At 36.8% G+C, this 23,171-nt stretch overlaps 2 protein-coding genes across 3 annotated transcripts in view; one reads left to right on the forward strand and one right to left on the reverse strand.

Moving 5' to 3' along the window:
* Window positions 1-7,063, reverse strand: part of LOC137392009 (F-box and leucine-rich repeat protein 13-like) — a 37,203-nt gene extending 30,140 nt beyond the window's left edge. For both annotated transcript variants that reach the window (XM_068078596.1, XM_068078597.1), the window contains exon 1: window positions 6,935-7,063. The gene's annotated coding sequence lies outside the window, so the exon portion shown is untranslated. The remainder of the gene's footprint in view (window positions 1-6,934) is intronic.
* A 660-nt stretch (window positions 7,064-7,723) lies between these two features.
* Window positions 7,724-19,252, forward strand: LOC137389766 (ceramide synthase 5-like). Its single transcript, XM_068075857.1, has 9 exons — window positions 7,724-7,948; window positions 9,851-9,974; window positions 10,062-10,168; window positions 10,558-10,615; window positions 10,723-10,773; window positions 12,505-12,597; window positions 13,995-14,230; window positions 15,769-15,925; window positions 18,775-19,252. The coding sequence occupies exons 1-9, from the start codon at window positions 7,764-7,766 to the stop codon at window positions 18,856-18,858; spliced, it is 1,095 nt and encodes a 364-aa protein (XP_067931958.1). The 5' UTR covers window positions 7,724-7,763; the 3' UTR covers window positions 18,859-19,252.
* Window positions 19,253-23,171: the final 3,919 nt, after the last annotated feature.

Raw genomic sequence — 23,171 nt, forward strand, 5'->3', positions numbered from 1 at the left:
TTGCATCTACTGATGACGTGTTGGATGGTCTCAGGCGCATCTTTGCACAGTCTGCATCTAGGATCGTCTCTAGTGTGATAGATTTTTGTTTGGAGTTGCCTTGCTGGGAGCACTTGCTCCTGGGCTACTATGAGTAGCGACTCTGTATTGGCCATTAGGTTTCCTTTGTTTAGCCACATATATGTTTGTTGAAGATCGCCAACCTTAGATACTTGTCGGTGGTAAGCACCATGAAGAGGTTTCATGTGCCAGTCAATTTCCTCATCATCAGGGCGAAGCTCCATTGTCAGAGCAGCCGATTGAAATTCAGCTAGCAACTTATCTGAAGTGGCCATGGAGGCTGCATAGGCTTTGATGCTTTGTTCTCCCTCAAAGAACAATATACATTCTATATATATACATGTATATATACATATATATATATATATATATATATATATATTCCTACTGAACTGCTTTGGTACTGAAGGATGCCTAGAGTTCTTGGTTGGCATATGCTAACTTATATTTGCTGTTTGTGGTCCACAAACAGGTTCCGCATTGTTTTTTTTGGCATTTTTTAAAGCTGATCACTGAAGGCATTCTCATAAGCTTTCCTGTGTAATTTAGCTTTTCTAGTCACTTTTTAAAACATATGTTTGTATTGTGACATCACTAATAAATGGTTACAGAGTGCAGAAAAAATCGTTTTAATAGACTGAAATGATTTGGATCAATGGTGGACACTAGATCCAATGTAATCCTAGTGCATGTGTTGCAGCAGTCACAATTTGTTTTGAGTTATGCATACAGGCATGCATGTACAGGCACTCTTGAAATACATGCAGATACCTGTAGGCTTTATATTTTTCCAACTCTATAAGTATTAAAAGGCTTGTGCTACCAACCAAAAATAAGCAGAAGGTTAGAACGTTTACATGTAGGCATCCAAGTAAGTCATCAATAAAAAAAATTGTGTTCCCGAGAGCAACGTGTCATCTGCAATAACAACAGGCTACAGCACGTGGTAGCATGTCTACTGCGACAATTTTTTTCACTGTAAATTGAAAGCTGTATTTATTTTATTCGTAGCAATTGATTTACTGCTATAAGCTGTGAACTGGAATACCTATCATATGTGTAGTAGGATTAGGTCTGTCGTTAGATATTTCATTTATAATAGTTTTAGCACTGACTCACATTCAATCATATGTTGAATTAATCATGATATGTTTCGTCATTAGTTAGTCTTGCCCAAGGTATGCTATGGTATGTAATTATAAAGCATTTATGCTGTGGTCTTCGTAGCTGCTTTTTGCTGTTGATGAGTTATGTTAGTAACAATGTGTTGCTGGAGTTAGTGAGCTATGTATGCTTGAACAATAAAGGAGAGTATGACAACAGAGCTGCAGTTGAGAGGCATTTAGTAAAATTAGTAGACCAAGAAACGGAACTTACAATCTATTTCGGCCTTGCAATGGCATCAGTAAAGATGTCAGATATAATCACTAAGTATGAAGACAGCTCCAGTGGGGAATTCAGTGAGTGGTTGGATAAGCTAGAACTGGTTGAAAAATTACAAAAGATTACGGATCTTCAAACATTTCTGCCTCTGTTTCTTCTCTAGACTGGCCTTCGCAGTGTGTAAACAACTGCCGGACAGTGAAAAAGAGGAATGATCCCACGACCAAACGAGCGGAGCGAGGTGTGGGAGTTTTTATGATAAATGCATGTGCACACAACTTACGAAAATTATTCATCAACAATGAGACGAACCCTCGTCAAGAAATTTCATCAACAAATTTAAGCATCGTTATGTAAAGTCGTTAAAGTATAATAACGATACAAAACACATTTAAACCTATTTAAATATGTTACCAAGTCTTTGTAAACCGTCGGTATTATCTTAAAACTTACCCATCTAATCGGATTATACACAAATAGACAGATTAATTTCAACGAAAATTGCCACAAAACACTTGAAAAGCTTGGTTTAATAAAAGTTAAGACCGGAAATTAAAACACCAAGGGACAGATAATAGAACGAAGAAGTATGAAGATGCCTTGCGCATTTCACGAAAAAATAACGTGCACTTTTTACCAGTCTATAGCATTGTCGAATTGCCGAAGGTTTTGGCCATTAACATAGGAGTACAGAAATCGTTTCATTTTTGCCGATTTCAATTTTTTCATTTTCATTTGCCGACACATTTGAATACTTTCCCATTCTAACTGATGTCCAACGCAGTATAAGTAAAGGCAAGCAAATGACGATGATATTTTTTAACGTTTCTTATGAGATTATTACAATAATTAACTATAAATTTGGATGACTACAGAACAATGACTACGTAGTACAGACTTTCTAAAAATCTAACGCAGTGTAAGTAACGGCATGACGATGATATTTTTTCTAACGGTTCTAATGAGATTATTGCAATAATCTAATAATAATTAATTATAAGTTTGGATGACTACAGGACAATGACTACGTAGTACAGATTTTCTAAAAATCTATATAAATATCACAACTTCGTGATATTGTTAGCTATGCCGTTTTGAAATGTAAACAAAATTGTGCATTGGTTTTTTATTATTACTATATAAATAATATTGGTTATTCTAATAATATCAATGCATTTTACTTCTAATATTGGCCAATATCGCATTTCTTTTTTTGCAGGAGGAGAGATATAAACATATAATCTTTTCCTTTCATTATTACTATTTGTTGTATATAATAACACCCAGTACATTACAGCTACCATTGCAGTTATCCTATTTGACTGCTAATATTGCATTTCTCAACCATCAGTACCCTTTCTTTTTTCCAATATCACTTTGGTCGTGGGCTGTATGACAGTGGAATTTCTAGTAAACTAAAATCTGCATTGCTGATGGCTTTTGGAGTTAGCTGTTATGCAGCTTATAAGCAACTGCAGAAAAGTGTGCTGCAAGAGGGCGAGCCTGTTGATGTTTATCTGGCTGATATCAGAAGGTTAGTGGCGTTAGTGGGGCAAAATGATGCGCAACCAATCATGAAATGTGCTTTCATGGAAATATCTATCTATCTATAATATTTATCAATAATCTATATATCTATTTCCATTCAGCTAAAATTCATGGCATCAGTAAAAAAGTTAGGCTTGAGTGAACTTGTAGCGTGAGCAAGAATGATACTGAGCACCAAAGCATCTGAGATGGCATGTGCAGCAGGTGCAATGATGAAACACAAACGAGGTTGTTTTACTTATGGAGGCTCAAACCATTTTGCTGGTGACTGTCCTGATAATGCCACCCCTAAGCAAAAGATAAGAAAGCCCCAGCTATGTTACACATGTGGTGAGCCAGGCCATCTGGCAAAGCACTGTGCAGTTAGCAAAGAGACTGCACAACAGGGAAATGGTCATGGGGGAGCGTCAACACCGGATGTTCCTCCACAACATCAGTAGGTACTGCCAGGTCTGCAATCAGTCAGGTGCTGCCATTTATCACCATCAAATTACAAGATTGCATGATAAAAACTCTAGTGGACACTGGATGTCAACAATCTATCCTTATAAGTCGGCTTTGTCAAGAGTTGGGCTTGCCAAAACGTGGACCTCAAACGGTAGTAAAAATGCTGAATGGTGAAAGTACAAGATGCTGTGGTGAAGCATTAGTAAATTTGTTGGTGAATAATACAAATGTAACAGCCAGATGCCGGGTAGCCCCACAGCTTGTGTGCGATGCCCAGATGATTATTGGAATGGACAATATAACAATGCTGAGAGGAGTATATGTTGGAAGTAATAATGATGTGCAGTTTGGAGGACAGCACTGTGCAGCAGGTGCAGTGACGAAAAATGATCCAGATCAATTGAAGATTGATGAAAGTGACTTCACAGCTGTGTTTGATGGTGCAAAGTAGACGATGAATTGGAAATGGGAAAATGGTCAACCTACACTGGCAAATCAGTGCAGTGAATACGCAGTGCCCAACAATTGTAGAGAGATCTTTGATGATGAAGTAAGTCAACGGGTAAGCGATGGATGGCTTGAAAAGTTTAATCCTTATGTTCATGGCAAAGCAGATAGTGTTATGCCACTAATGGCTGCACGGCAACCAAACAAGCCAAAAAAGGTCAGACCAGTAATGGATTATCGACAGATCAACACTTTTATAAAGAGTATCCCTAGAATTGATGTGGCAGTGTGCCAAGAAAAACTATGGGCATGGCATAAAAGAGGCAATCAGGCTTCAATTTTGGACTTGAGGAGAGCATACCTACAAGTACAAGTGTCAAAACAATCACAGAGGTCTCAATGTGTGAAGTTCAAAGAACAAATAAATGTTATGAAATGAATGGGTTTTGGCTTGAGTGTTGCCCCTAAAGTGATGTCAAAGATGCAAAAGTTCTTGCCCAAGACAGCCGCATATCAGAGGGAACTGATCACTATTAACATGACATTTGGGTAGACGAAAATGTCGTTACAGCTGAAGAAGTCATAGGGCTCTTGTCAAAGTATGGCGTGGAGACAAGGGGGCCTGTCCGTTGACCAACTCACGTGTGCTAGGCCTGAGAGTAATCAAAGGCCCAGATAACAAGTACAAGTCGTACAGAGATGGTGTAGCTCCCATATTACAAGAGATTCAAACAAAACCTGAGTTATTCTCCGTGTTTGGGAAGTTGATTGGTCATTACCCAATGGCAGGGTGGCTGAGACCTGCTTGCAGTTACTTGAAACGACAAACTAATGAAATAGGATGGAAAGAAGAGATTCCAATTTTTGTTAGAACGTCTGCATAAGAAGTCATGAACATAATCTCGCAGCATTATCCAGTCACTGGGCGTTGGAGTGTAAGCAATGTTTCAGAAGGTGTTGTGTAGTGTGATGCAAGCAGTTTGGCAGTTGGTTGCTGTTTGGAGGTAGATGGAAATATCGTAGATGATGCGACATGACTCAGGAAAGTTGATGGGTCACATATCAATGTCGCTGAGCTGGAAGCAGTGATAAAAGAGCTGAATATTGCCCTGCGCTGAGGGATTGCTAAATTGAAAGTTGTAACTGGTTCTTCTAGTGCAAATGACTGGGTACGGTCAATAATAGTGGATAGTAAAAGACCTAAGGTCGGTGGCCTGAGTGAGATGGTGATCAAGAAAAGACTCAGGATCATTTCCCAATTGGTAATGGAGTATTACATCGAAATGACTATTCAGTTGGTGCCTTCAACATCTAACAAGGCAGATATGTTAACCAGGGTCCCACAGAAGTGGCTGAACAGCGCGTGCCTGGCTGTAGTGATATTAGATGGTAAAACTAGAGAAGTGACAAAGCTTCATGGTAAGCATTATCTGGGAGTCAAAAAGACCCTGTATTTGGCCAAGAGGGTGTGTAGACAAGATGTGGATGAGAAGGTCGTGAAGCAGGTGATAGATTCCTGCAATCAGTGTCGGCGAGTGGACCCCGTCTCAGTTAAATGGAATCACAGACGGCTGTCAGCTGACAAGGTATAGGAGAGGGTGGCAATGGACATTGCGTATGTTAATAAAAGATCTTTCCTGACCCTGATTCACTGCGGATCAAGTCCCTTTGCTATGTGGAGAAGCCTGCCAAATGAAGCTGTTGCCACAGTAGCCAAGGAGTTGCATAGAATATTCTTGGAACGAGGAGCTCCAGATGAGGTGCTATGTGACAATGGGCCATGCTTCAGAAGCTCTGAGATGACTCAACTTGTCAAGGAATGGGGAATAATACAGGTGTTCTGTTGTGCATACAAACATTCGGGGAACGGCATAATAGAGCGCAACCACCGTACAATTAAACAAATGGTGGCCCAAACTGGTGGTCGGGTGGAAGACATGGTCTATTGCTATAATAACTCACCCAACTCTGACAACATAGTTTCTGCAGCTATTGTGTATCAGTATGATGCTAAGGCCAAGGCTATTGGGTCAACAGGAGAATTGCGAGATACAAAAGCTAATCCTTCTCAGGCGGGCGATGTGGTTTATGTGAAACCAAGAAATATGCGAACTGATATGGTATGGAAACAAGCTAAAGTTACCATAGTAGTAGCAGATGATGTACGTAATTGAAGTGGATGGTACAAATAGACACGTAGCTGATGTAAGACCAGCCAAAGCTGGTTCGCAAATATCACGGAGTTGTGACCGCCTGGTGACCAATGAAACTGTAGAATACTGCGTAGATAATAGTGATGACTAACTCAGTGATTTTGATGTTGGTGAGCCCTGCAATGATACTGACAATAGCGAGAGTAATGGGGACAACGATTTACGTGAGAACGATACTTTACCAATAGGGAGAGACAGAAGGTTACCTCCATACTTGAATGATTTTGTTCTTTACTGACGTTGCAGGTAAATTTATATGATCTAGAGATCAGGAGAGATTGTGAACTGGAATACCTATCATAGGTGTAGTAGGATTAGGTCTGTCATTAGATATTTCATTTATAATAGTTTTAGCGCTGACTCACATTCAATCATATGTTGAATTAATCATGATATGTTTCGTCATTAGTTAGTCTTGCCCAAGGTATGCTATGGTATGTTATTATAAAGCATTTATGCTGTGGTTTTTGTAGCTGTTTTTGCTGTTGATGAGTTATGCTAGTAACATTGTGTTGCTGGAGTCAGTGAGCTATGTATGCTTGAACAATAAAGGAGAGTTTCACAACGGAGCTGCAGTTGAGAGGCATTTAGTAAAATTAGTAGACCAAGAAACAGAACTTACATAAGCAATCTTTCATCACAAACATTTCTATTTCGCACTCTATTGACATTACGTCACCGTTATCTATTGTTTTAGGTATTACCTCGTATTACCTCGTAGGATTCTTCACGCTAAACCACCTAGGGATGTAAGGGGCGTGCCTTAATTGTGCCTCAAGGTGGGTTTCAATGAGACAGAAGCCAGATACAGTGTCTTAGTGATTCGATGCTTTTACCTTTTAGCAAATCTGGTGTCAGAATGAAAGCGATTCAGAAGTCGAACTCTTGCGGTTGTACGTTCTTCAATTTATTTTTCCCACGCTCAGTTTTTGTTGTATTTGCTTGGTTCCATATGCTATAAAAAGTTGTCCAAGTAGGGGTCGCTCAAATAATGCTTACAATTCCATCATGATAATGCTGAAATAAAATTAATGTAAACATGCTACTATTAATAGTACTTAATATTATCGACTAATTATGCCTAGCTGCATAATATTATATTTACGGTAGGTAGAAAACAGAAGGGTTGTAGGCATCGTCCAAAACCAGCCTTAGCAACGCGCAAGCGTGTCTCTAGAATTATCCACAGTTCCTACCACCAATAAAACTACCTTTCCATAGAGAAGTCAATATATGATTAGACTAAGCTCAAAATATATATTTCAAAGAGTACCTTTATGACGGTGCCGTGTAGTCCAATGAAACTACTTTATCTGAAGGTGTGGCGGCAACCTACATACCAAACATCGGTAGCCAAAGGCGTAGCTTCCACGCGAACTTCGTATTAACTCGTTTTTGCCACAAACAACCCGTTCAGATAATTAGACGACTCGCCGCAGTATTTGTAATTGTTCATTACTAGTTATTAAGCTTTTTAATCAATATAATGCTGCCAGATATGAAGTTTCAATACAAATTCATATTAAAATCTTTAAAATTTGTTACATATTGTTTTTGTGAATAAGTACATTTGAACAAGTATAGACAAGGGCGATACATCTCTTTTTGATTGGGTTAGTTGAAGTCCAAGCGTTTCGAGCATAACGCAGCGCTTCTCGAGTCAAAATGGATATACTAATGAATTTTCAAGATTGGTTTTTCACGGAACGGTTTTGGCTACCGGGTAATACAACCTGGAATGAGTTGAGAAACATTCCTGGAGACCATACATATATACCACAGGCTTATGAGCTTACGCTGATATTTCCTGCTGCTGCTGGACTGTTTATCATTCGAAAACTCTTCGAAACGTAATGTACCATGCATTCATAACCTCTATGCAGAAGACTTATCTGGAAGACCAATATGAATTATATTAATTGTAATTGGTGAATATGTAGGTAGTCACATCAATTGACAAAATGTCGATGTTTGGCAGTTTGCAGTACTGGTAAGAATAGAGTAATAGAGAATTATGCCAATAGGATATTTTCAAGAGCTTTAGAACGCTAAGATATATTTGTATATTCAAGGCTAGACTACGGACCAAGAGAGAGTGGCTTTGAAGTGTTATTGGTTTGTGTCAAGTTGTATATTGAGTTGGAAATATATTTATAATTTGTGAAATCGCCCTGAAAAGTTCCTAGACTGGCCTTTAAAAAACCCATTGCATCAGCTCTAGTCTACGGCAACACTCTGGTCTACGGCAATTTTAATGTTGGTGCTTTTGTGTTGTGTATAGTCTGTACAGTGTATCAGGGATTGATTTTCCTCTAGCTTATTGTCGCTCTAGATGTATTTGTTCTGCAACTACAAATTACTTCTGCTGCACAATTTTTATAGAAACAAGCTATGAGTAAGTCATACAAAGTTGTTTAGTGGCGTGCAGCTCAATAACATCTAGCCTGACAACTTCTTTGTTTGAAGTAAGCATTACATGATTAATAAGCATAAAGAAGTCTAATGTTGGCTATAACTAACAAACTAACACCGTTCAAAAAGCTCTTGTATCTTATTGAGCCCGTTCATATCTGATTGGTTAGTGCTCCAATGATTCAGTGGCTGGCTACACATGAAAAACACGCCTTCTTTAGTTTTCTATAAAAATTCACTCCTATAATTATGCATTTGAAAAGATTTGTTAGCATAAGCTATGGAGAGCTGATGATTGAGCTAAATATAGCTAATCTCACCAATGAGAAGCTCAACAAACTACACAATTACATGTGACTAATTGACTGAGAATAAATCAAGTTGGCACACAAACTTAACTGTAGTAGGTTTGAAATTATTTTGTTAAGTTTAAGTTTGAAGTTTAAGTTTGAAAAATTAAAACTAAAGCTGTTTCTACAGACCTACCGTTCTATAATGATTATAGCTCTGCTTGTCAGCTCAAGATACATAACATAAATATGAGGCACTTTTGTTGCTATTCTCGCTCGTCAACTTATCATTGTCTGAGAAATTTTGACTAGCTTGAATACATCAAACATGAGAAAAAAAGTTTCGATGAAATGTTTTGATCGATTGTTAAAAATCATATTTTTAACAATCTTTATTATCTGTAGTGACATGTTTTGCATTATTATTATTATTATATTTATTTTCTGTTTTGCATTATTATTACAGGTATTTTGTATTCATGCTAAAGATAGGAACTTTGTTCAATTTTATAATAATACGCGCATTGCTTAAAAATGCGAATGCTAAAAGCTATTAGCACATCTCATGTGTTGCGTCTCCTCGTCTCATGTTCTTTCAAGCAAGAAAGTGAGGTGAGCGCATCTCATTTCACTTTCTTGTACTGTATATAGTAAGCTTAAACCCGCTGAAAATCTAGATTAGTATTTGCTGAGCGTGTGATGCTGTGTGATCATGCTGTGTGATTATGCTGTGTGATTATGCTGTGTGATTAGGGTGTGTTTTGCGCGTAATTAATTGTGTTGCTTGTATATGTGCCTTAACAAATGCTTTTATAAGTATATGACCAGCCAAGCTAACAACTGAAACTTGCTTTGCTGCAAACATGTGATTATCTAGAAATATCATTTTAATTGAGTTGGTATAAAGAGTGCACTTGTTTTCGTAGTCACTGGTTTTATGATTCAGTTTATACAAGTCCACTGTTGTATATATGGTTATTATTGCACCATTCACACATGAATATTTGATTGCTAATACACCCTTAGTAAGGTTATGTTTTTACGTACTAGGTTGGTTGCTGCTCCAGTAGGTCGATCTTACGGATTATCAGACAAGAAAGTAACGGCTGTGCCAAACGCTGCTCTTGAAAATCTCTATAAACAGAGCCAATACCCAGAGCGACAGTCTATCGAGGTAGGGCTAGGTGGTTTGACTGGTATGAGTCTATACTGATTTGCTCGCTGTTTGAAAATAGGAATTAGACTAACCTACTGCTTACAGGCTTTAACCAAACAAACAGATTTGAGTGATAAACAGATTCAGAGGTGGCTCAGACGTAGAAGAAATCAAGACAGGTCCACGAGGTTGACTAAATTCACTGAGACTGCGTGAGTTGAGCCTGTGGATCAATCAAACCCTTGTCATTGTTGCCATTGTCTTGGTTTTCCTTTTATTCACAGAATGAACTCTGTTTTTCATGTGCGGCACCAACGCTTGCTGTCACCTCCATATACTATATCGCTATTCCGGCTTCACTCTCGCTGTTTTTAATTGATTCACCCAGTAGCATTCCTTATCATCACCAGCCGTGAACCAAGTAGACTTGGTTGTAACCCATATCACATACTCTTATTGACCACTAGGATGTGCACAGCCATTTAAAAAATGCTCGCTCAAGGACATCTTGCAGCCTGAATTCACATGCCTCGAATATTGCAGCCCGTGCTAATTCACTACACTGATGTACACCCTGATTCCTGTTGTTTATGTGTTTTAGATGGAGATGTTTTTACTATTTAGCCATCTTCATTTATGGTCTCTGCGTCGTTAGTCAGGTAGATTCATTATTATCTACTTTGTACTCATAAAGATCTATTCAAACTCATGCATGTACCAGCGGCTTTCACATTTAACTCACTATCTTAACATCTGGGTGTTTTAGGAATCATGGTTTTGGGATGTGAAAGATTGCTTTCGTGGATACCCTAGACAGGTTAGTCATACATTTAAAGGCTGTCTTGCAACAAAATTCACATTACCGTTATTTGATATCAAAAGATTGCCATGTCTTACTCTGCTGTGTTGTAGGTGCAAAATATGTGGAAATGTGGTTACAAGCTTTTAAAAGCTCAAAAACGAACAGTTAATCGCAGCCATCACAAAAACGCCGTAGATTGGAATCCTTTTCCAGAATGGCTCAAATGGGACGTAGTTGAACACGATGGCTTCTGTTTACACTTTTATGCAACCTCATTCGTAGAAATATTTTCACAAATGGACTTCATGCATTCAATAAAACCATGTCTATTATCCTTACGCATCTTTTTCATCATTGTAATGCTGTCACTTTGAACACTGATATCTCAAATCCTACTGTAAAAATTCGTTTTATTTTTTAAACTTAGCTCGAAGGAGTGCATATCATCCTCTGATAAACATGACGAGCCCGTTGGTCACCTGTGAAAGTTGAAAAATGCTGCAGAAGTTGTTCACACCATTTGGCAGGAAGTATGGGTCACATGATCAGATTAAGACTAGATGATTAGACCAGGCTGAAACGAAACTGTAAAGTAGCGCGCATATATATTTGATACGGGCTTTCCGATGGAACCCGAAGTTTTTGTCATAAACTAGTGCTATGAGACGTTTTATATTGAGCCTTTTATTGGCCTTTAATTTCACGTGAGAACATCACGTGTCAAAACAACAACCACACTGTTTGAGTACGTCATCGAAAAAAAAATAAAGAGATTCCAAACTACAGCGTTTTGGCTGCGATTAACTGTTCGTTTTTTAGCTTTTAACTCTTTTGCTACCGTAAGCCGATGTATCGGCTTTCGCGGTAATATAAGTACTGGCCATAAGCCGATGTATCGGGTTATCAATAGTGCTTCACTTTTCTTCTCATTACTAAGTCCACACATTAGCTAGACCACGGCTAGTTATCGTCATGGCAATAATAAACATGCCGTGTTCGTTCAACACAAATAAAGCGTCAGAATTTTTGCAAGAATGGGATTCACTACACAATTTTATATTAATCTTGTAGAGAATTTTTTTTTGAGTAAGTTGCCTTTTACAGTAAACCGATATCTGTTTTGATTCTCGAGATCTTGCTTAAATACCAGCGGTATATTGGTTTTTCGAAAAATCCGTTTGAATTAATTTGGGAAGAATAACCGTTAGGTCAGATTTTAATGCGGTAGCGAAAGAGTTGAGAGCTTGTATTTACATTTCCCCATATTTTGCGCCTGCAATTCAGCAGAGTAAGACATGGTGAACCTTTTGATCCCAAATAACTGTAATGTGAATTTTGTTGCAAGTAAACCTTCAAGTCTGCTAGTATTGCGTGTTGAGTAAACAGCTACACACAACTGCAAATCATGCTCCTCCGCTACATATTGAAGCTATATTCTGTTTATTGCTGTGTTAGCTATTTGCACTCACCTCACTCACTGAAAGCCCATGAAGTTAGTTCAAATAGTAAATCCTGTCCTAATTCCAAGGCTTTTTTATGATGACCTAAACATACAAATTTTTCAACCTAATTTAAAGGCTTGGTAAATATTTGACTCAATGCTCCAAGTAATTTTTAACTTTTGAGGCTGATGAAAATTATAAATTAAACAAAAAATATAAAATAGTAAAAAGCTAGGTTAGGTTAGACTTTAGATAATGTGTGTAACATGGTATACCTCTATCATCAGTCTTGTACATGTTACAGCATGTTAAACCCGCCGTCTTCTGGTACTATATCATAGAGCTAGGATTCTACCTAAGCCTTCTCTTCTCACAGTTTGTAGACGTCAAACGGAAGGTAAGTGCAGTGGTTTCAGTAAAATAACTAATAATAACCAATGGTGCAGATCAACTAGACGTTATCGTTAGGCTTCCTGCACGGACTCTACTTCATTGCATATTTAGATGTGTCATTTTCTGATGTCCACACTGTTAACTCGCTGTAAGCCATTACCCTTTATCTAGGCGTACTCAGAAATGTTTATCTATGTTTGAATTCAGATCATATCAGATAAGACTTATTTCATTTTAAAACTTGTAAACACTGATTAATTGACCTTATGCAAGTGCTTTCGCTGACTAGCTCTTCAGTAGCAGCTTTGCTATATATTTTATGCTGGGCATAAAATTGATGACTTCTACTAAATGTGACCAGTAATATTTTGAAAATTGGTTCAACTCTTTTATTCAACTAGTGTTGGTATAAGTATATATTTTATTGTGGTATCTTTGGTGTAGTTATAATTTAATGTTGTAGTAGTTTACTGTACAAAATTTTGCACTTTTCTCATAGGAGAATATTAACAATGAATGACACAGCAAGATGGTTATTTGATCAGCATTGATTCATGTTTCATGGGGTTGAAGCCTCGGTCATATTGCATGCAGTTCAAACTCTGTTGATAAACATTGTCATCGAGAAGGCATATTCATTTGAGATTTATTTACGACTGCCTGGGGCTATGACTAATTTAGACTTTTCCTCAACAACATGTTCAGCGCATGGGTGAAGGTCGTCATAATCCTTCCTTTTTTAGATAGATAACTCAGGTCACAACTGCAATTTACTGTTTACATTACATAGAGGTTCAGTAGATGGCTGAACAAACAATATTATCCAATGCTGATGATAGAGATGCTCTTCGAATATATTTGGGACACCTACAAGAGCATTAGATTGTTGAGTACTCTCCTTTGCGAATGTTACTTTGTGTTTAAACTGTTAGTATATAATTAGCTGAGTGTTTAATATGTAATGTTTTACGATATGTAAAAAAGTTAAATTACTAAAAAATCAGCACCTACTTATGAATGTATTTAGAAATGAGTAGAATAATTAGCAGTATTTTACTTTAGTAGATACAATGCCATAAGCCGAATTCGTGTTTACATTCAAGTCCCACCACTTCCCTCTTGAAGGTATCTGGTGTGAAGTACATTCAGTGCAACCTCACTCAGTAAATCTTTCAGTGATTTGTTATAGCAAAACGTGTTGCTTTGTTGCATCCTATCCCCAATGATATGTTAAAGATGTGCTCAAAGCTGTAGCGCAGAGCTGGTTAATGATTGATATCTGCTGACTCATCGGGTTGCATGATAACAATGTTTAGTGTTGTTTAGCCAGCTTATTCCAACCGATTATACTCGCTATTGGATCTAGACTGAATTAAGCTTATCATACTAACTGTTCACTAGGATTTTTGGGAGCAGTTCGTTCATCACATAGCCACCATTACGCTGATGGCTGGCTCTTTCACAGCCAACTACACCAGAATCGGGGCGCTCATTCTCTGCCTTCACGATGCCAGCGACATCCTTCTGGAGAGTGCCAAGTTAGCGAGATATGTGGAGAAGAGGACTCTATGTGATGCGCTGTTTGGCATCTTTACCATCAGTTGGGCAGTAACTAGGCTCACCATTTTCCCTTACGTGTACGTCTCAAGTTAATAATATAAATTTATATAAATAATATAAACCATATAAATTTTAAAGTTACTTCACATAATTACCAGTAACAAATATCAGTGAAAAGATGTATATATTACCAGTAAACAAGTTTACCATTGGTGTACTGTATCGGCCGGTGTTTAATTTAACGAGTAATATGTTTGGAAGAAGATTAATCAAAATTTTACAACTGTAAATTCTGAATGAAGTCTAATGAAGTCTGATGCATGCGACATTTATATAGGCCTTGACTTAAGATATCGCTTGTTACCATACCCTATTGCTTTTTGTTCATTATTAGTTATTATGCGAACAAAACCAAAAACAGATAGGTGATAAAATAAAAAATAAATGGAAGAGATATGATGCTCGATCATTTTGACGTTATGCATTATTGTGAAAATGCAACTGGAAACATGATAAAATTTCAGCAATGAAAAAGTTGAAGTTTAATAAAATGATTAAAAATACATACTAAAACTTAGCTTCAAGTATGTCTTAAGTAAACTAAATTTATTTATTAATAAATTTCAACGTTTATGTTATATGTCTGCCTCGAAAATAGGGACTGCCTACGGTACGTAGGCTTACTGCACATAGTACATTGTAATGTTACATTTTAGTACAGATCATAACTACTAAACACACTAAAGTTACTGTATGTAATTTTGGTTACTAAGGTTAACATATTATTTAGTTTCTAACTTTTAATATGTACACTATGTATATAAAAGTTTGATAATTTTTATCATTGGGTGTTTGCAATAGATATTTACTATGGGTTTCTATACAACTCTATAAAACATTTTCGCCTTACAATGCCAACACGAGAACAACTTGAAATCTTATGGCACCGGTCCAGTGTATTCCGCATGCTATCTAAGGCAGGCTTCGGTGGTCGTAGTAGTTCCATGTATGATAATTTATAATACCGTACATTGACTGCTGCGGCTATTGACTGCTGAATCATTTTTGATGGCCGACAGATGGTTTTGGTCACCACACGCATTCCTGTCCCAAACAATTTTTGACCGGATACCAACTTACTGAAGCCATTGCGATTACAACAGCAAAAATTTACTATGACAAATTCCTGTTTTTGTTTTATTTATTGATACACATGTCACAATATGTTTCAGTTGGCATGTAAAATGTGGAGAATGTTATTCTTGGCTTATATTTGACAGAACCTTGGCGTGTTTATAAATAGAATCATTTTTCCTAGATGATTCACATGAGTTGTGTTGTTTATCAATTTTCTCAGCCTTCTGATCCTTTTTTTAATCCACTTTTGTAATCCATTTGAGTTGAATCTTTACTCCTATGACAGTCTAGACCTTCTCTTTTTCTCGGTCATCATTGTAGCTTTGTTAGTACCGTTGTTATTATTCATGATCAGATCTAAATGACCTAAAAGCTGTTACTGCGTTGGCTACACCCATAACTTGTTAATATATCGTACCTGTATTGATTTATGAGTGATTGCAGTTTTGAACAGTTCCTTTTACTCTATTATTTTTAGAATTATTTGGAGTGCAGTTTTTGATTCGAGGGAACAAAGTGGTTCAAGTCCATTTCTTGTAATTCTTAACGGACTCCTTATCGTCCTGCTAATTCTTCATATTTTCTGGTTCTGTTCTATAATGACTGTTCTCATCAAAGCTCTTCAATATGGCAAGGTCAGTACATATTCTTGGTCCTCTGTTTTTCTATAAGCATGCAGCATAATGGCAATACTACATATTGTAAAGCTTGATCATGCGAGATAACTATAAGGCTGGCATTGTAGTACCTATTTCGTTGGCAGTGTCGTAGTATGGATGTATCTGAAGGTCTTTTAAAAAAATCAACATTCTCGAGCCATGGATTACTTCATTCTGCATATAGTTTGTCTTGGATATATAAAGCATTGATTATTTTCTAATCAATATCAGCGCAAATCATCGATGAATGTTACACAACAAAATTTATGAATAAAGAAAATTGGGATGGTTTTGCTAATATTACTCCTTTGATAAGTTTGCATTCTTAATGCGTATAATGCAATTTTTTTGTAAAGAAAATACTTTTTAAAAATCAATATTGTCGTAAAGAAGTCTATATTTAGCCTAGTCTACTAGTATCATAATATGTGCATGCCTTTTCGTAAAACTTTATGAAACATAACCTGCTGCATAATAATTTTATTATATCGTGGTAGATTACACAACTTAACTTTTATTTGACAATAGTTGACATATTATAGGAATATTAATTTTGCTGTTGGTAAGCAGTGGATGCAAGGCAAACCAGTACCTTAATTTATTACAGTGTTCTTTTAACTACTTAAGTTCACAATTCAGTCTGCATGAAGCACAGCATTACAATCAGTTGTATTGAACGTTCCTATCGGAATCAAACATAGCTGTTAAAGTATTTCCTGTTGACAACTAAACAGATTAATGACAATCGCTACTGGAAAGATTCAGGCTGTCTACAGTTCAGTCAGTTTAAACCCGGTTAGTGACTTCAATTCAAACTATTTGTGAGGAGAAAATTGGCAAGGAAAGTTAAATTACACAAAGTGATACACCGAAGAAGAGAAGTGCTGTAACATCGTCCATCATAAATGATATCTACTCATGTAAAACGTTTTACAGCAATTTTAATGCATTGAAAATTTCTATACACTTCACATTATTATGTGCTTCTGTTGAAATGATCATGCTTTTAACCTTTGACAAGCTTACTTGTACATGCCATACTGTGCTTACATCACGATGACGCTGCAAGAATTCCGGCAGTAATTTTCATGGCTTTCGTGAAGCTTATTCATATGGTGAGACAAAAAGATTTTCAAAGTAAATTTGGAAAATTAGATTTGAAACATCTGCATGAAAAAATTAGAAGTGCGCTAGAAATGGATCGAGGCCCTCCCCCCGCTTGTCCATTCTGCCATAAACTTTAAAAGGTATTCAAACAGGGATAACCCCTTTGAATTGTTTACTCTTGTTACGGGGCTACATAATTCTGGAGGCTGGTTCACACTATGTCGCCGTATCTCGGCGTTGATGCCACAATCTTTAGGTGATCATTGATGATAACGACGTTTATACTATCACAAACCTATCCCGTTTGCATCAGGAAATACTTCATGACGTAGTGTTCCCATTTCTCTTTTTAAATTTTCACTAAGAAACCTTTGTTTTTGCGTGCTAGAATTGAACGCTAGTCCTGCAACGACTATCATAAATAGATCTGAATAAATCACGCTTTCCGCGAATTACCATCGCCAAAATGGTTCGGCGATGCAAACTTTCTCGACGTGTCCGCGTTGCTTCGCCGATGTCATCGGATCACGTTTCACCTAATCGACGATGAACTTTGAAAGGAAAACGCTGACAAACGGCGATCTAGTGTGAACCAGCCTTAAGTTGAAGTAGCTCTGCAAACATCAGCATATTAGGAATTGTGTAACAACCGAACACAGTTCTCAAGGTGCAATGAGTAAGGTATGCAAGGCTCATTCTTGTTTGTTAGGCTGTTGTAATGCCCTGATGTTAGTGAATGATGTTAGTAAACTCGTCACCAAAATGAATCACTCAAACAGTATGCTGAACTATTCATTACAATCAGAATATTGTGGAGGATTTTACGGTGCCACTTTCACGGTTACCAACAAGCCGAGTAAATCACGAAGACCGAGTTGTTATCTGAGCATACAACAAATATTTACATGATAAATATATTTGTATTAATACAACAAGGTCCAGCATGCATACATAAATAATAAACAGTATGAGAATATAGTGTCTATTGTTTGCAGGGAGCTGCGCTGCTCTGCCTGCTTTTCCATTCGTCCTTCCTTTTATCTTCGCCATTTGTTGGCTCCGCCCACTTGCGGTTTCGATTCCCACCGTAACGTTTTGTGGCTACGTGACCCACGTCACTCCTATATTTATTGCCAACCCAGTCTCCGGGCGAGAGGGGGAGGCCCGGCCTGTCAATTGACCGTCACGCTGGCACCGGCTCTGCTCGCGATGCTCTTCCCTCACAATATGTAGTTTAGGAGGAGATACTAAGGAACTCATGGGATCTATGAGAGCTATTTAGCTAACATAACTGTAAAGAACTAAACGCACACCTTAATGTCTATCCCTGTTGAGACTTTATTTTGCTGTCAAAAAATTATATTGACCATAGATGTAACATATAATCAAGGACTTGCATTGGCCATAAATATAACAAGCAAAAGTTTCACTTTGCAGGCGCATCTAAGCAATGCAATGCAGGCAGCTTTCAAGGTATAAAAAACATTTATTCGAGGGCAGTTGTATGCAGCCTATTTGAGAGGTTTTGCTGTAGCTCTTTTCAGCAAGGTTTGATGATAGAATGATCAAATAGATACTACACATGGTCACTAGGTTTTTGGGGAATCAATAAAACCAAATGTCAGTCAATTTTGTTTTCATATTGTTCGACTGAATGTTAGTGTATTTTATCTTCTCACTTTGAGCAGTTTGATTAAAGGAGCTTATTTCCTCGACAGGTTGACAAGGATGTAAGGAGCGCTAGTGAGGAATCATGCGAAGAGGATGCCAACACAATGAATGGAGCCGGGCAGCATTCATAATACTCACCTAGTCAAGCTGCACCCTTCTTTGCTAGTGGCTTAAACATATCACCTTTAGTAGAGCATTGCATGATATTAATATTCTGCTTTTTACTTTAAATAAATTGTGTTGCCAAACTAGTTTAACTATTACTACTTTTAGCTGCTAATAAAGTCGTATTTGAATTGGGTATGATCTTTGATCTGGTCTATTGCCACTGCATTGGCGAATTACACTGGCCTGACTTACTGAAGGCCTATTAAATTATTGCAAGTAGTAAATGGTCGAATATTTGTTTATGACCATTTAAGCATACAAATTTTCCAACCTGATTTAAAATTTGGGCTATGCTTGTAATTTCAACATTCAGCTTTTGAAGTTGTGAAACTTCTAAATAAATTAGTTTAAACCGTATATGACATGTTATACTTAGTAGATCCTTGGCAGTCTAGTGTGCTATGAGAGATAGCCAGGTGTGCTATGAAAGTAGACCAATAACTACCTCCACAATTACACTATTCAAAAACCTAGATCATAGTCGATTGGCGCAGCTATTTGTGTCAGGCTACAAAGCTAGTGTCAGACTACAAAGAGGTGAGTTCAAAACTCGTATGATGCAATTTTTTCCAACCTCCAGCCATCGCTTGTCTTGCAACATGAGTAGGAATTACATTCAGCTATGAATCATTAATATTGATATGCTATGATCGTGATGAAATTAAGCCTGCTTTTAGGACCTTCATAAGAATGCGTTTTCGTAAGCCAGTTAGCGGTGTGTGATGTTTTCACTTCTGCAAGTGTACATGTCACGTTTTATGACATATTTTACACTTGCACTCTCCTAGGTGATAAAAGAATTTGGTTTTGTGGTAAAGCATGTCCACACAGCGTTGCGTGTGTCCACACGTTTTGCTTCCATCTAGCATTATATCAATTCATCAAACCTTAATGAGTATTTAAGCACTGAAAATTTTTGCGACTTTCAACATTTCTTAGGAGTTGCCATAATGATGCTTAGCATATGGATTTTGTTGGTAGACCTACAAAAAGTAGATTCATTAGCGCATCATACAACACTAGCAACGATTGAGCTTCGCTTTTTCACATTTTAACAAATTTTGGTTTCTGTTTTAAGAATACGTGAGACTTTCATAAGATTTAAGATCGTCACACAAAGCGTATGTCGGAATTTTTTCATAACACTTTCAACTCTGACAGCATCTATCTTCCATTCAAACCTAGTCTCAGGGCTTAAATTCAATTCTACTCAATACTGTTGAATAAGCAATGTCATGTTCGTTCTTCCCATTTAAGTTTACAACATGAGAATTGTGGAGTCTGCTATAATTATGTGAACATTATAGTGGAAAGCCTACTGGAAGCACTAAATGATCATTTGGCCCAAATGTACATGTATCTGGCACTGAAAGCATTGCTCAGGCTTTAAGCACACTCATGCACAACAAACAACTATTATTTCCCAAATTATCCTTACCCTCATGTAGCCCACATGTATATCATGATCAATGATTCTAATTTTTATGGTCTAGTGATTCAATCAGGAATGCGTTACGGATTCATGGTTCCTGCAAACAATATTTTGAGAATAGCATTTATCTCTGAAATTATCTGTGGTATCCAATTACGGCTAACTTCAATACTAACCTCTAGCGATATTCCTATTGTTAAATTGTGTTATTTTTCAATAGAATATTTCCTTTACATTACAATTGTGTTCACACAAGGTTTTGCAAATAGCTTCGCAATTGTGATGCAATTCAGCAACGTTAGATAAAATGACTGACAATGCAAGGCTATTCTATCTGATGTTTCAAGTTCAGTGCGAGCATAAACATGAAACAGATAAAATGGCCTTGCATTGTTGGCTTGCTGTGACAACGAAACAAAAATGACTTGCATGATATTTGAGCAAAATACTTTAGTGACCAAAATATTTTTGGTGCATTTCCACCGGAAAGCATCGACAAATTCTATTGTAGAGACAATTCTAGATATTTCAACCTTATTTTACTAGCAGGCTTTCTAAATCCCGCAAATAAAAAGATATATTTTGCATGTACATATAATTGGATATGACTCTAAAATTATGTACACATTTTAGCCATGTATCATCAAACTCCTATCACCTAACCTAGAATTCAATGCATGAATTGAAAATGCAGTGAAATAATTCCTGTTTCAGAAGTGTAAAACATGTCACGTAAGTTTCGACACCAATTACTGCTGTCTTTTCCTAAACATATGACAAAGATAAGCAGCTTCTAATCAGTCTTTTGAGCATACTTTTGTGTGAAGAATAATTCATTTTAGACCATTAAAAAATTGGGCATTTCATATTTACAATGAATAAAATTATAAATACCCATATTATGAAAAATCAAAATTAACTTCAAATTATTTTAAAGTTAAACCAAAGATGATAAAGGAGTATGGTACTGCAATTATCAATGTTTGATAAAATAGTGGTTTGGCATATTGATGTTTATGTTACAGTAAACGGTAAAAAAGATTAGTTTGGTTATATTTAAAAAAATGTTGAAGAGGCTGTTAGGGAACCTGCCCCTTGACAATACAGAGTCAAATGCTTAGCATCTGATAATTCGTTTGCTTTAAAATAGGCTATCTATGTAACTATTGATACTTTTTTATAAATGAGTAATTGCCTTGGAAGGTATCATCAAGTACGAATCGGCGACCAGGATGAGTTGGCCAAACAGGATAGCAATTTTTGACCATCTTAGAACAATAGGGTTACATAACCTAGTCAGATATCATAACCAGTTTCAGCAGATGAAAGGCAGATGAGTAGTAATCAGCTTCACCCAACCTAGACTGGTGTCGAAATTTAGTCAATTCAGTGTCAGATGATTTGGCATCCTAGGATTGCGATTCCTAAAAATATTGCAAGCAAATTAGTTGTCAGATTATTCGTTATATGTAGACTGAGTGTCCTAACATTATATTAGGTTGTCTTGATCTCTCGACAACCTATCATCAACTCACCAGAGAGGAATATTAAAGACCTTTATTAATGACCGCTGCATCTTCGACATCAAATTTATATCTATTATTAACTAATGTTATACTTCGACTTCTATATTACTTACAGTTGAAAAGGATACTTGTGCTTCACAGACTCTTATCTTATATGACTTGATTGTAACGAGACAGTAAAATTAATAAAGCAAATGCAACCACCAAAGTAGGAGGTTTTTTTACGAATCCAGCCATAGATTTCTTTATATCCAACTGTTGGGTGCAGCGATTCACAAAACGTTTCCTTTAACTGGAAAAAAGGCAGACCCACATTTTTAATTGCATCTTCTTACTTACATGTATTTTGTGAAATGCTTGAACAATTGTCCAATGTGAAGGTACAGACCAATACAGAACCAAAAAAGACTGAAAAATATTTTGGAAGCGTAATATTTTTGTTTTATTAAAAATAGCTTGCATTTAATTGATCTCTAATTATATTCTTTCAGTTATAAAGTCACGTTTTAAAATTATTTTGTCCTATTTACATTAATTTATTCTATTTGTAAGTTTTTATTACGCGTACTATATAATATTGTTGAAAAATCATGATGCAAAAGATGACTAGTGTGAAAAGAATTTAATTATATCAATGAACTCCGGAAAAAACTGGAAAAATCATTTATTGGTAATCTTGAAATTGTAAACACAGTATAATGTATCCAACACAGATTTGTATATCTACGGGAATTGTGTGAACGACAATAATGATCAACATGAAGCCTGTTTTATAATGATGTATAGAAACATTTTTCTTTCAAAAAAATGCTAGCAAAACCTGAATATGGACAACTTATTGCTTTGCCTCAAACATAGGCTCCGTGTTGTGTCGCTTCAACTTAAACCTTTTATGGTCAGAGAGAAACTTTTGAGCAGAATTCTTATAAATGTTTGTTTGCATAGCAACGCCTAATAAAAACCTCCAAGTATGTAGTCAGTCACTACCATACCTGCCAACTCTCACGCATTGGGCGTGAGACTCATGCAATTGCCCCATGCCTCACGCATCTCACGCCCCCCAGCAAAGCTGTTTTTTTGCCCCAATCTTCAAGTAATCATATACTTACTACTAATGAACACGAGCCACACAATGCATGAACAATCTTTTATGGGCAGTTATATTATAATCATGTCAGATTGTAATCATACGAAACTAGCTACCATGCAATCAAGTACATACATACTATCTGTGCTCAGGGTTGAATCATTGACTACTAAACCAGCAAAATCCTTCTCAAAGGAGAGAGGGTTTGCGTGGAACTAAAACAGGACCCTA

Source organism: Watersipora subatra, chromosome 3 (genome assembly GCF_963576615.1).
Source record: "Watersipora subatra chromosome 3, tzWatSuba1.1, whole genome shotgun sequence".
Lineage (NCBI taxonomy): Eukaryota > Metazoa > Bryozoa > Gymnolaemata > Cheilostomatida > Watersiporidae > Watersipora > Watersipora subatra.

What these genes read in the sequence shown, in the direction of transcription:
- LOC137389766 (XM_068075857.1), top strand. Translation starts at nt 7,764, where the DNA reads ATGGATATACTAATGAATTTTCAAGATTGGTTTTTCACGGAACGGTTT. An exon ending in CAGAGCGACAGTCTATCGAG is followed by an intron (nt 9,975 to 10,061) that starts GTAGGGCTAGGT and finishes TACTGCTTACAG; the next exon opens with GCTTTAACCAAACAAACAGA. An exon ending in TTGTAGACGTCAAACGGAAG is followed by an intron (nt 12,598 to 13,994) that starts GTAAGTGCAGTG and finishes ACTGTTCACTAG; the next exon opens with GATTTTTGGGAGCAGTTCGT.